Below are 12,156 nucleotides of genomic sequence, written 5' to 3'. Positions count from 1 at the left end.
ACAAATTTTGTCCTTCTGTGTTCTCTACAACTGACCCAACATGCCATGGTTTTAAGAGAAGATGCTAGAGCTGGTACTACATCAGCAGGCATTGTGCTCATGAGCATGTTTATAAAAGTTGGAGTTACAAGGAGTTCAGGTTGATTGATTACCAAGATATTAAATTTGCACTGCAGTCTTAAAGTCATAATTGTGGAAGAGGAAGGAAAATTTTAACAGTTCCTACTGTTTTTGGGAGTAAATGAAGTCGTTAAACTTGTGTGGACCTGCTGCAGGTTGAATCAATGTTTGTTAAAGCAGTCTTAATAGATACAATGTCATGTCTTCCGCAACACTGAAGCATTTTGGGGTTTTGATGTTACTGTTCTCTAATAGAGTCATCTTTCCCTCTTTAGGACGGCTCAACTATGTTAATAGAGGCAGCAAAAGGCGGTCATACCAGTGTGGTTTGTTACCTTCTCGATTACCCAAACAACTTGCTTTCTGCTCCTCCTCCTGATGCTACGCAGCTGACCCCACCATCTCATGATTTAAATAGGGTAAGATTTAGAGGCTTGCTGGCTGTGGGTTTGAGGTTTTTTTTTTGCCTTTCTTTTTTGCAGTTTACTCAAGTTTAGAGATAAGTTGTGTTACTTCATTTCGTGAACTACTGAACTGTACATGAACGCACTGAAAATGGCTTTGAGCTGTTGTGAAAATGTTGAAGACTCTCTGAGCATTACTGTGTTATGCTTTCAGTGTTCTTTTTGCTGCCCTAGAAGTATGATTGGAAAAAAAATCATGAGAGGAAAAAACCCAGCAAGCAAAAAGGTCTGCTTAAATAATGAGGCTCTTGAATTCCATTTGTAGCCCAATGTGGCATGTGTTTGCTTCACTGTCTAGAGCACTGTACCATGCTGAGATAAGTAGCGTTTGGCAAGTAATTTTTTAGGTTAAAAATACAGAGTATATGGAAGTCAGGTGATCTCAAACAGTTGACTGTTGAACTTGGCATATGAAAAAAATGTATTAAATGTTACTAGTCACCATTAAACTCTGCTTTTCTAACAGGTTTTATTTACCTAACTAGATTAGAGTATGAGAAAAGTAATCTGTTAAGTATCCAACATTTTAGGCTCCTCGTGTACCAGTGCAGGCGCTGCCAATGGTCGTCCCACCCCAGGAGCCTGACAAACCCCCTGCTAATGTCGCCACAACCCTTCCCATCAGAAATAAAGGTCAGTCTTAGTTCTGGAGCTTATTTTGTAAATATCCTTCTGAGGTAGAAGATAGAGAGTTGCACTTGTGGCAGAGTAGCTCCTGTGAAGCGTGTTTCTGGATTCAGTCAAGGGAACTGCAAGATTTTTTTGGTTAAAAAAAAAAAAAAAATTTTTTTTGGAGTTGCTTATCTGCCAAATAGAATATCAGTCTTTAACCCTGTAATTATAAAGCGTCAAGAAATCTGCCTTAAATAGATATGTTAAAACGCATTAGTCTGACATACTGGGCTAATGCAAATTGTCACCCAGAAGCCTATATAAATTTGATAATGGAAGTTGTAAAAACAAATGTTAAAGTCCATATTGTAGTTGATTTGACAACTTGTGCTCGCTTAGGAGTGTAGTCTTGGAGTGGGTTTGATTAATTGGATTGAAGGCAGAATTTCTTGTGCTAGAAAACATTGAGTGTGATGTGGCTCATGTCCTGCCAGGACTAAATTTGCATCTATTTTGATACTACCATTTTGACACTTAACACTTTCTGTCCTTAAGAATTCTCTTCCAAAACCAATTTATATCAAGGATCAGCAGTAGTGCAAATACAGGCGTGCATATCATAAAAAAATTAATGCTGTGTGTACACTTGTATTGTTCTGGAAATACAGCGAGGATGACTGGAAGAAACTGGGCACCTCCACTGACTCAGACCCTGAGTTTTGATTTGCCTTTCACCCTTCAAAATTAACCGATTGTTCCTTCTGCAACCGATACGGCAGACCATGTCAGCTGTGTTACTGTGGACTTCTTCATAAAAGATGAATTGGATGAGTCCATCGCTCATTCTTGCAGGAAGGCTGAAACATTTGCCTTGCCTGGGCAGAGAGCTGAGTTTTGACACAGGCAAAGTCATGTCTGCTAGGGGTAAAATGTAGGGGCTAAACAAAACCCTGTTAGATCATATTAACTGTAAATGACTATGCTGGGGTCTAGTGCTGTTTTTCAACTGAGCAAAGCTGGATACCTGTAGTGAAAGGATTCAGTAGTTCAAGGAAGCGTAGTGCATCCTAAAACTTACCAAGCCACTCACAAAGCCAGTGGCCCAGCATAAGTCACCTGTCCCTCAAGATGTTTTTGCATCACTTTTGCTGTGCTTTCAGGGCTGTAATCATACATTTATGTCTTTAACACCATACCAAAAACATCACAGGCACAAAACATCAAGTAAGGAGACAGCATATCCTTTTCTTTGTTTCCATTTATCTCGTAGCACCACTTGAGCAGCGGCTCTTGAGACAATGGCTTCATTGGGCTAATTAACAATTGTTGGAATAAATGTTTCCATATAGCACAGGGTTATTTGGGATGTATGTGCAGTAATCTGTCCTGTTAATTGCAATCTGACTGCTGTGTTCAAATTGCTAGTGGAAGATGAGAGTTTTCTTGGAGGGCCTTCCAGTACACGCTGACCTTCTGTGGATGCTGTGTCTTGGTGCATAACTGGCCATGTAGCATCCCAGGAGTAGCTCTGTAATGAGGATGCCATTCATATGCACTTCCATTGGTTCTGAGGGGGTTTCTTTTTCACACAGCTGCTTCTAAACAAAAGTCCAGCAGTCATTTGCCAGCAAACAACCAGGATGTACAGGGTTACATCACCAATCAGTCTCCAGAGAGCATTGTAGAAGAGGCTCAGGGCAAGTTGACAGAGCTGGAGCAGAGGATAAAAGAAGCCATAGAGAAGAATGCTCAGCTGCAGTCCCTGGAATTGGCACATGCAGACCAGCTCACCAAAGAGAAGATTGAGGAGCTGAACAAAACCAGAGAGGAACAAATTCAGAAGAAGCAAAAGATTTTGGAGGAACTGCAGAAAGTGGAGCGAGAGTTACAGCTGAAAACTCAGCAGCAGCTCAAAAAGCAGTATCTAGAGGTAAAAGCGCAAAGAATTCAGCTCCAGCAACAGCAACAGTCTTGCCAGCATCTGGGACTACTGACTCCTGTTGGGGTAGGAGAACAGCTCTCAGAGGGAGACTATGCACGATTACAACAAGTGGACCCCATCTTGCTTAAAGATGATCCCCAGCAAGCTGCCGCGCAGACGGGTTTTGCACCAATTCAGCCTCTGGCGATGCCCCAAGCTTTGCCTCTGGCAGCAGGTTCCTTGCCTCCAGGGTCCATCGCAAATCTTACAGAGCTGCAAGGTGTTATAGTTGGACAGCCAGTGTTGGGCCAAGCACAACTAGCAGGGCTGGGGCAAGGAATACTGACAGAAACACAGCAAGGGTTAATGGTAGCCAGCCCTGCTCAGACGCTCAATGACACGCTGGATGACATCATGGCAGGTGGGTTTATATTGTTATGAGCAGGTATAATATTTGCTTGACCAGTTGAGGGTATGTCCACTTCTCTGTGTATGTGTGTTTGTGTATTTCCACAAGCTCTACACCAGGCTACATTAGCCTGCTGGTCCTTTTCTTGAGAAGGGCAAAAAACTAGGTTTAACTTTTCCATTTGCAGGGATGCCTTTTCTTTTGTTGAGCTAACTGGTGCTTGTGGGTCAGGTTGGTATGTTGGAAGTGGTGTTTACAACTCTTCACAGTTTGGGGAGGGATGTGCTAGGGTCTAATAGTTCCATTTCAATAGGTTTGTAGCTCAGGACCAGTATCTTGATTATACTAGTTAGTACTTTGGACTAGCTGAGAATTGATTTGGAGCACTCAGAATAGTCTTTGAGCAGCTGTAGCTGCTCAAGTCTGTAATATGTAAGAAACCTGTAGACTTGTCTCTCGAATGACAGCTTCTTGGGTAGGCCTTGAATGTCTAACTGTTGAAGCTTTTACTTCTGTTTGGAAAAAAAATATGATAATCCTCTATATCTACTCAGAAGATGGCTGCTTAGCCAGTGAAAAACAAATTTAGCCTTCCCAAAGCTGTCTTAATCACTTCAGAGAATCTTTAGCCAGTGCTTTAAACCTTAAGTGGTAAAATAAAAGAATGGAATGTATTTTAAATACCATAACAAATGTGAGGTTTTAGTGTTGCTTTCCTTTATGCCCATTTCAGTTGCACAAAGTCCCCTTTCCATGCCTGAGCAGTTGCAGAAATACTGATTTTTGATTCCTCTAGCTGAGTACAGGATAACTGTTAGTATATAGTACTATAAAAATCACATCACTTGATGAGCCTTTGCTGGTGAACTGTCTTTTTTAAAAGCGCTGTCTGTTTTGACAAGCCTACTTTGTAAAGCACATTGAGATGAGGGGTATGGGCCAGAGGAAAGGCAGGTCTCCAAGTACATTTTAGGGCAGAGGCACAGGTTGTGTGTATGCTGCAAGAGTTACTGGAGTGCGGTAATGGTACAAAGCAAGTAGAAGACACTCTAATAATAGTTAAGAATATCAGATGCTGATTGTTTAAAATACTTGGAACAACACTTTTTACATTAGGCATCTAATGAGTAACCTGCTGCTCAGGCAAATCCTCATTAAAGATGACTGGAACTTACGGGAGCTACAGAGACTCTTTTCTGACAATGTGGTGTTAGAATTAAAGCATAGAGATACAGACTGGAGGCTGTCAGTGGATGCAAAAAATGGAGCCAAACTGGATGCATGAAAAAGGATATACAACTATGTCCATCATGTATTGGTAGTGAAGCTTTCTCTCACATGAAGCTGCTGGGGTACATAATACCAGCTACTCAGTCCAGGAGATGGGATAGTTACAGTTGTGGGTTACTCATGCAGAGTCTGTGCAACCATTTTAATTGTGTTTAATGTATAGCTTAATAAATGTCCTAACTAAAAGTTTATGTGCTTAACTGCATATAACATGTTGAGAATCAACCATTTTAGGTCATGTGCCACATACCCAAATGCTCATGCATGCTTTTTGGAAAGGTTAGGTACTCCAAATATGCCTTGGAGTGTTTCTGTACTAAAGTCCCACCTCTTAGTATGTGCATACATATGTGCAATTGATCATGAGGTCTAAATTCACAGAACAGTAGAATGGTTTCCGTTGGGCACGACTGCAGGGGGGGTCTCACCAGGGCATGACAGAGGGGGGAGAATCACCTCCCTGTATCCTCTAGCTGTGTATGGATGTAGCTCAGGATGCCGTTGGCTTTTGGGTCTGTGAGAGCAGATTGTCAGGTCATGTCCAGCTTTTCATCCACCAGAACCCTCTTTCTCAGTCCCTTCATCCCCCAGCAGATTGAGCTCTGTAAGGCATTTGTGGCAAGTCTGTGAAAAGCTGTACTGGTGCAATTACATCTTTGCTTTTTTGTGAGGTGGCTAATTTTAAGTTTGGCTTTTTTTTTACGCAAGAGCAGGTACAGACCTGAGTATACAACTTAAGTGCCAGCTTGAATCCACAGATCAGAATTCAGTGTGGAGCTGAAATGGGCTCAGTGTAACACAAAACACTTAAACAGCAGATATATATTTTATGTCTATTCTGTCAGATTAGTTTCTTAATAGGAACCCTCTAGAGTATTCCATGGATTAAAATCTCTGTTCCTGAGATGACTTTAGTTCCATCACAGAGCTGCAGCTTGTCGCAGCAGTTATGAAAACAAAGCTTTGCCTTGACTGTGCAAGCTTTATTTAATTCTCATGTCTGCGTTTAATTAGCTGCAAACAATGAGTTTAATTTTCCCATTTGAAGCACTTGTTTAAAACAAGGCTAGGTGTGCAAGTGCTGTTGATTCAGAGGTGAATACAAGACATGGGTGTTGATGTAGAGGTCAAGTGTTGTTGCTAGATCAACTCTGGGACTCCAAAGTAGGATTCCTTGCTATTAGGGAAAGAAATTCATGTTCCCAGAGTGCTACAAGTTTGCCTGGAAACAACAGAGAATGTACCAAGTTGAGAAATTTGGGACTGGGGGGGTGTAGTGTTCAAGGAAAGAAGATGAAGAAATAGTAAATCTTTCTGGTTGATCTTCGAGATCCTACCTGATCCTGTTGGAATGGATGACACAAAAAAGATTTTCTCTTCAGCTTCAGATGATGGAGAAGGTCTTAGCTTGCAGTGAAGCTAGTGAACAGGAGTTTGCTTTGTAACTCCTGAATAAAAAAAAAAAGTGTTAAATGATGTGCTAAGTAAGGATATAAAGAATAAAATACTGTTTTGAACAGCACATTTCTTTTTTTTTTTTTTTTCGAAGTAGTAAGTACTTGAAGGATTATGTCCAGTAGAGGAGCCTCACAAAGGAACTTCAGGAATCTTGAAGCACTTGATAAGATAAATTCCTGGAAGCTACCTTGTGGGATGAGTCAGTTTTAACTGTAACTGTCTAAATACCTAAGAAAGAACATGCTTTGACTGCAGGTTCTTCACAGAAACTCAGTACTGAAAAAAAGCACTAGCATCACAGAAAATTTGTCATGTTCTGTCCCACTTGTGACCTGTGCAGGAGCCATAGGAAACTGAGGATGAAAGCTTTTATGCCTTGGTGTAACTACAGCTGGTTGCTGCCAATGGTTATGTTGTTCTTGCAAATGTATGGTAAATGCATCTAAACCTTTGTCCTTGGAATATTAAAAGACTTACCTCTATTGCTAGGCAGCTGGTTTTGAGTGGGGTAGACCCTGTAGCCTGCCTTTTGGACTAATATATATACATTTAAAACTATATACAAATATAAATGCCAATATATATAAAAATACCTAATGATCATCGCTACTGCTGGTGTGGGGTGGCTTTCAGGCTGCATCCACAGAGCTGTTAGCTCATAGAAGCCACACTGTGTGTTTGTACTTGAATTCAGAACATAACTGGGACTCTTGTAATTCAAGGCATGTTATGCATCTGAAGTGCTCTCTATTGATTTTTAAGCATGTGTGGCAGGAATGTATCTTTTAATAACCTAAGATACTACAGAGAAATTGGGGGTAGAGGGGAAGGAACTGATGTGGAACAAGCCTGTTGAGTTGACTTGAAGTAAGTTGGAAAAAGGTGAGCTATCTAATACATTTCTTGTAAGGAATTTCATTTTTTCGGTCCCTCATCTTGGCTTATTGCAATGAAACGTAAACCAGTTGTTTTATACATCTGCTGTTGACCTTACAGGAGATAAGGGGTAAATATTTTAAAAAAAAAAAAAAGTATGGCCACGACCGGACAACACTAGTAAGAAACTTAGTGGTTGATATAAAAATGAAATGGGATTATAAAGGTGCTTGCTTTCTGTAACAACTTGCACTTGGTGAAAATACCAAGTATTCAAGGAAGTAGCAAGCTTGAACAGAGCGAACAGCTCCATGTTCCTTACAGGAACATGTCAGGCTTTTTTCAGACACTTGGTTTGATACAGGACATGCAGATGAGTGAGGGGGGAAAGAACCCTCTTGGGTTACTTCTCAGGTTTCTTAATTGGTCAGTGTCCCTCCCCTGATACAAGGGCAGCAGTTGTAAAACCAGTGCTTCTCTTGGGCTGCTGGGCATGGGGGAGAAGGTAGCAGTTGTGAGGATGTCCTCTTTTTATTGTTGTGGTTTTAAGCCCAGCCAGTAACTCAGAACCACGCAGCCACTCACTCACTCTCCACTCCTTAATCCAGTGCATGGTAACAGTTATTTTTCTCCTCCTTAGTAGCTGGTGCAGTACTGTGTTATCTGCATTGTTCTGAGACTAAAGCCAAAACAGAGCACTGCACCAGCTACTGAGGAGAAAAGTAACTGTTACAGCTGAACCCAGGACACTTGTAAGGAAAGGGAAAGCTTAGATGGCCAGAAAGAAATCAAGATGAAGAGCAGCTATGCTCCTAATGTCAGGAAGCACAAAACTGCCTCGTACCCAAACACACGTAAAAGGCTTGGACCAGAGTGGTGAAATAGTGCTTCGACTGATCTTTTCTGACAAGCTTGTTATGTAATGTGATGAGCAGTGGTAGCTGGTCCCATACAAAGCTGTGTATATACTAAAATATTCTAATGGTGCACTAGCTTTGAAAACTTTGTTATCCCAGGCATGAAGTCATGATGTCTTCATGTTTAATTGTGGACTTCTAGCTAACTGTTGCTGCCGGTCCATTAGAGTAGATGGAGGGGCAGAGGGGAAAGATCCATGTTGACTATCAGTGTGACTAGGTTGGATGATCAAGGCTAGTTGGTTACTCTCTTTGTTCCTCAAGGCTGTTGCAGAAACCTTTTGGCTTATTGAAAACTTTCCTGTTTTTGTTTGGACACAGTAATGATTCTGTTCATTGCCCTCCATCATCAATCTGAACTTTGCACTGGTGATGGTGAAATCTATATAATGCCATTACCCATTGAAATTAATATCTTGTCTCAGTGACGTGCTTTGGGAATGTGAACTATATTTGTCTGTGAATTATTGCTGGAAGCACACTTGAAATACATTTAATATGACAGGTGTAAGTCAACACACATGTTCTCTACTAGTATAAATAAAAACATTTATATATGGGTTGTACAGTAAAGGTGTTTTTTATTCTACCTCGTGGAAAGAGGGGGTGGGATTGGCTTTTAAACAGGTCTCTGCTTTGAGGTTTTTTTTGTGGGGTTTGTGGTGGGGTTTTTTCCCTCCCCCCCCCCCTCCCCATTGGTATAAAAAGCACACTTTACCTGAATTGAGACCTTCTGAGCTATCTTGGGTTTTTTAACTTTAGCAGGGTTCACTTTGTCTGTATGTGGATTATTTGATGATTGTGTTTTTCTCTCATCCAAGCTAAGCACACTTGCTTAATTTCCAGTCTGGTTTACCATCTTTATCAGGTTCTTTTGGACTGGATGTGACAGTCAAGAATCATGATCCTTTATTATTCCATTGCTGGTTTATGCTGCTTTAACTTCCTTTTTGTACTTAAAGTTGATATGCTTATTTTTCAACTACTAGATGTAAAGCAGGGAGCATGAGTTGAAGCTGAGAACTTCTGAAAATTGGTCTGAAGACCAATTTGAAGCTCTGATTTTAGGTTACATCTCTAATTTATAGTTAGAATAAGGAATTAAAACAGTTTCAATTAGGTGCTCCCCTGAAGGATATTTCACTCCAATCTTTGGGTAGTAACTCCCTTAGACCATAATCTTTCACCTTCTGTCGCTATATTTTGACTTAGTTTCTGTGTTTCTTTTAATCCATACCTAGTGTGATTTGTCTTGTAACATGAGAAGAGTTTTCAGAAGACGCTCTGGTATAGAGATCAAGGGAGTTTGAATTTTTATTTACTTTTAAATATAAGGTTGTGATTTTTATGTTACAAGTTCTTTGAGTCTCCCAGTGATGTTTATTAGCTTCTTTTCTGGGGTTTGGTATGGGAAGTCCAGAAATGAAATTAAAAATGGATGAAAAACCTTGCAGAGTGGAAGTACACAAATTGGTATGTTAGGATACAGTTTTTGTAGCATCTGTTCAAAAACTTATTCACACAAAATATAGAAGTTACTTATCAGTAGCTGGCAGTTATGGATTATTAAACCTGTTTGAAAAAAAAAAAAACAACAGAACTTAAAAATGAGGTTTAAGAGGCATTATGTTCATCTTCCATGGGGATACTCCCTGGTGTGTACTAGATGAAGACTGAGAGCACGTGGGAAGGACGTGTCTTTCTTTTTGCGGTTAAAGGTGCTTTTATCAACTCAACAGGAGAAGGGAACAGGAAAAACAGAAGGGAACTGTAGTCCACTTTGTCCTTTGCTGATCACACTTGATAAAGACGTGGAGAAAAACATGGAGTTATTTTAAGGAGCAGGAAGAAAATGAAGAGTAGGAAAATGAGATATTTTCCTCAAAGGCTGTTTTAGGTTAAACTTTTGTTTTTTCAGACACTGTATGTATGAAATAAGTTTCAGGGAAATGTGGCAGTCAGTGCTATTTTATGTCAATTTACTGTCACCAACTGTAAAATGTTATTAACTTTTGCTTATCTGAACAACCATGACCAAATTTTCTGCAAAATAGCTGTTCAGAAGCGTTCACTGCTCTGGTTTCAACCAGTTCTGCCATGTGATCATCCTGACACTAGCATTCTTGTTTTTTTTTTTTTTTTTTGGTGGTCATGTTTACGGGGCCTGGGTGTGGGGGGTGAAAGTTGGACAGACACTTATATGAGTATCTTTAAACTGTTTTAAGAAAAACTGGATAGATACCCATTGACTGGACTTGCTCTGCTGTCCTGCTTATCAAGGTATGGAACTCCTGGTCCAATTAACTGTTGGAGGATATATATATATATATATATAGATACGTGGTGGGCTTCTGGAACACGTGGTAGTCTGGTACTTCACTATTTTCTTTGCATACAATTAACTTTTTTCATAGTTGCTAAATTGAAAGAGTTAAAGGTCCAAAGAGTAGGTTAGATGTGTGGAAAATAAGTATTTGTGGAACATTTTATAGAGAGTCCTGTCTGCCAGTAGGAGTTCTGTCCCACTGTCCACTTGTCACATTCAACTTCAGAAGCGAAGTGTTTTGCTTTTACTGAGTGTAATTATTCTGTTCAACAGCAGTGAGTGGAAGAGCATCTGCAATGTCAAACACTCCTACCCACAGCATTGCAACTTCTGTCTCCCAACCTCAGACGCCAACTCCGAGTCCTATCATTTCTCCCTCAGCCATGCTACCAATCTACCCTGCTATAGATATCGATGCTCAGGTAAGCCCACAATTGTCCCTGTGGCATAGAGGCATAAAGCTGTTTTGCTTCTGTGGCCTGAAAAATTCAGCACTAGTCACTAGCTCTGTTGTTTGATGAATTGGGTTCTAGAGATTTGCTGCTTTTAGAAAGCCTCTGTGACTCCCTGGAGAGTTGCAACCTGTTTTTTTCTGTGCTCTCACTGAATAAGAGAAAGTCTTTGAATGAATGAACACTTGCATTTCTATTTCTTTGTTGTCAGAGTGATAATGAGAAATAACAAAGTTGTCTTCTGAAAGAAAAAAATATTTTTCTGGCTTGATCTAAGACAAAAAAACTAAACCTGAAAACATGGCACACATTTTTTTTCCAATTGTGCTTGAGGTTGTTGGCGAGTGATCACCCAGCTTGACAGAAGTAGGAAAGTATTGAAGCTGTTAACAAGAGGAAGTAATACAAGCTCTCATTTCCACTAAAGAAAAGATATTTTCTTACTGCAGTTATAAAAAGGGCTGCATAATGTTGACTTGCAACTAGCTGGCCATCAAAAATCTCAAACCAGATGCATATACTAACTAGCATACATGTATGCATAGGTCTAGACTATATGTAACATGGCTAATGTGGGCATTGTAGAGAAGAGGGTGTGAGATTGTGGAGAAAGGGAGAGAAACCTCTAGAAAAGCATCGGCTACTTCAGCTGCTTGTGGCACTTGACTTGGCCTCCTCTGTGACCATGTCCTTGGCATAACCTGACCAGCTTTGTTAGCTGGTAGACACCAGTGCAGATCAAGGTTATGGTAAGTTGCCATCTATGTTGGATCATAATAGAGTAAAGTAAAAGTAAGTTTGCAGAGTAGCTAAGAAATGTGTGTGTCTTTATGGGCTTTGGGATGATTTTGTTGTTTAGTGCTTGTTGTTTAAGAATAGAGAAGTGCCATTTTAGTCAGTCCTTGTGCTGTAACTAACAGTGCCAGGAGTCCTCCAAATTTCTCAGTTGTTCTTTCAAATAAGATGGTGGCCGTTTATATGGGTTCTGGCAACACTGAGAAATGATACGCAAGTTACTGGGTTGCAAGTTTTTCACAAAGTCAAAGTTGATAAAGGCTCAGTTCCGCTATTGTGAGCTATCTACCACTAGAAATGGTCCCTTGGAGACTGTGAGTCTTAACAGAGAAAAAAGAGCTAAAGATGAATTCTTGTCTTCATTATGCCATCTAATGATTCCAGTGAAGCAGTGGTAAATAAGTTGATCTAGTTGTCAAAGCACACATGAGATGTCTGTTCTTGAAGGATCTTGATTCTTGTCAGGAATTGTTCTCATGTCAGTTCAGTTGAGAGATCTGAGAACTAGAATCCTAT

The 12,156-nt window shown here is 40.3% G+C and overlaps 1 protein-coding gene across 3 annotated transcripts in view; it reads left to right on the top strand.

The window, feature by feature from the left end:
* Positions 1 to 12,156, top strand: part of ANKRD17 (ankyrin repeat domain 17) — a 68,502-nt gene that overhangs the window by 37,001 nt on the left and 19,345 nt on the right. Inside the window, exons 13-16 of one of the 3 annotated variants that reach the window (XM_057411623.1) lie at positions 396 to 539; positions 1,115 to 1,217; positions 2,789 to 3,538; positions 10,670 to 10,815. In XM_057411623.1, the coding sequence (XP_057267606.1) occupies positions 396 to 539; positions 1,115 to 1,217; positions 2,789 to 3,538; positions 10,670 to 10,815 (1,143 nt within the window). Of the gene's footprint in view, positions 1 to 395; positions 540 to 1,114; positions 1,218 to 2,788; positions 3,539 to 10,666; positions 10,816 to 12,156 lie in introns of all 3 variants that reach the window. The other 2 variants (XM_057411622.1, XM_057411624.1) reach the window with 2 other exon arrangements.

The sequence above is a fragment of the Pezoporus wallicus genome, unplaced genomic scaffold (assembly GCF_028554395.1).
Source record: "Pezoporus wallicus isolate ANWC-B61680 ecotype Strahan unplaced genomic scaffold, APGP_CSIRO_Pwel_v1 contig_13223, whole genome shotgun sequence".
NCBI lineage: Eukaryota > Metazoa > Chordata > Aves > Psittaciformes > Psittacidae > Pezoporus > Pezoporus wallicus.
Note: the sequence above shows the minus strand (reverse complement) of the source record. Positions and strands in the feature narration are given on the sequence as shown.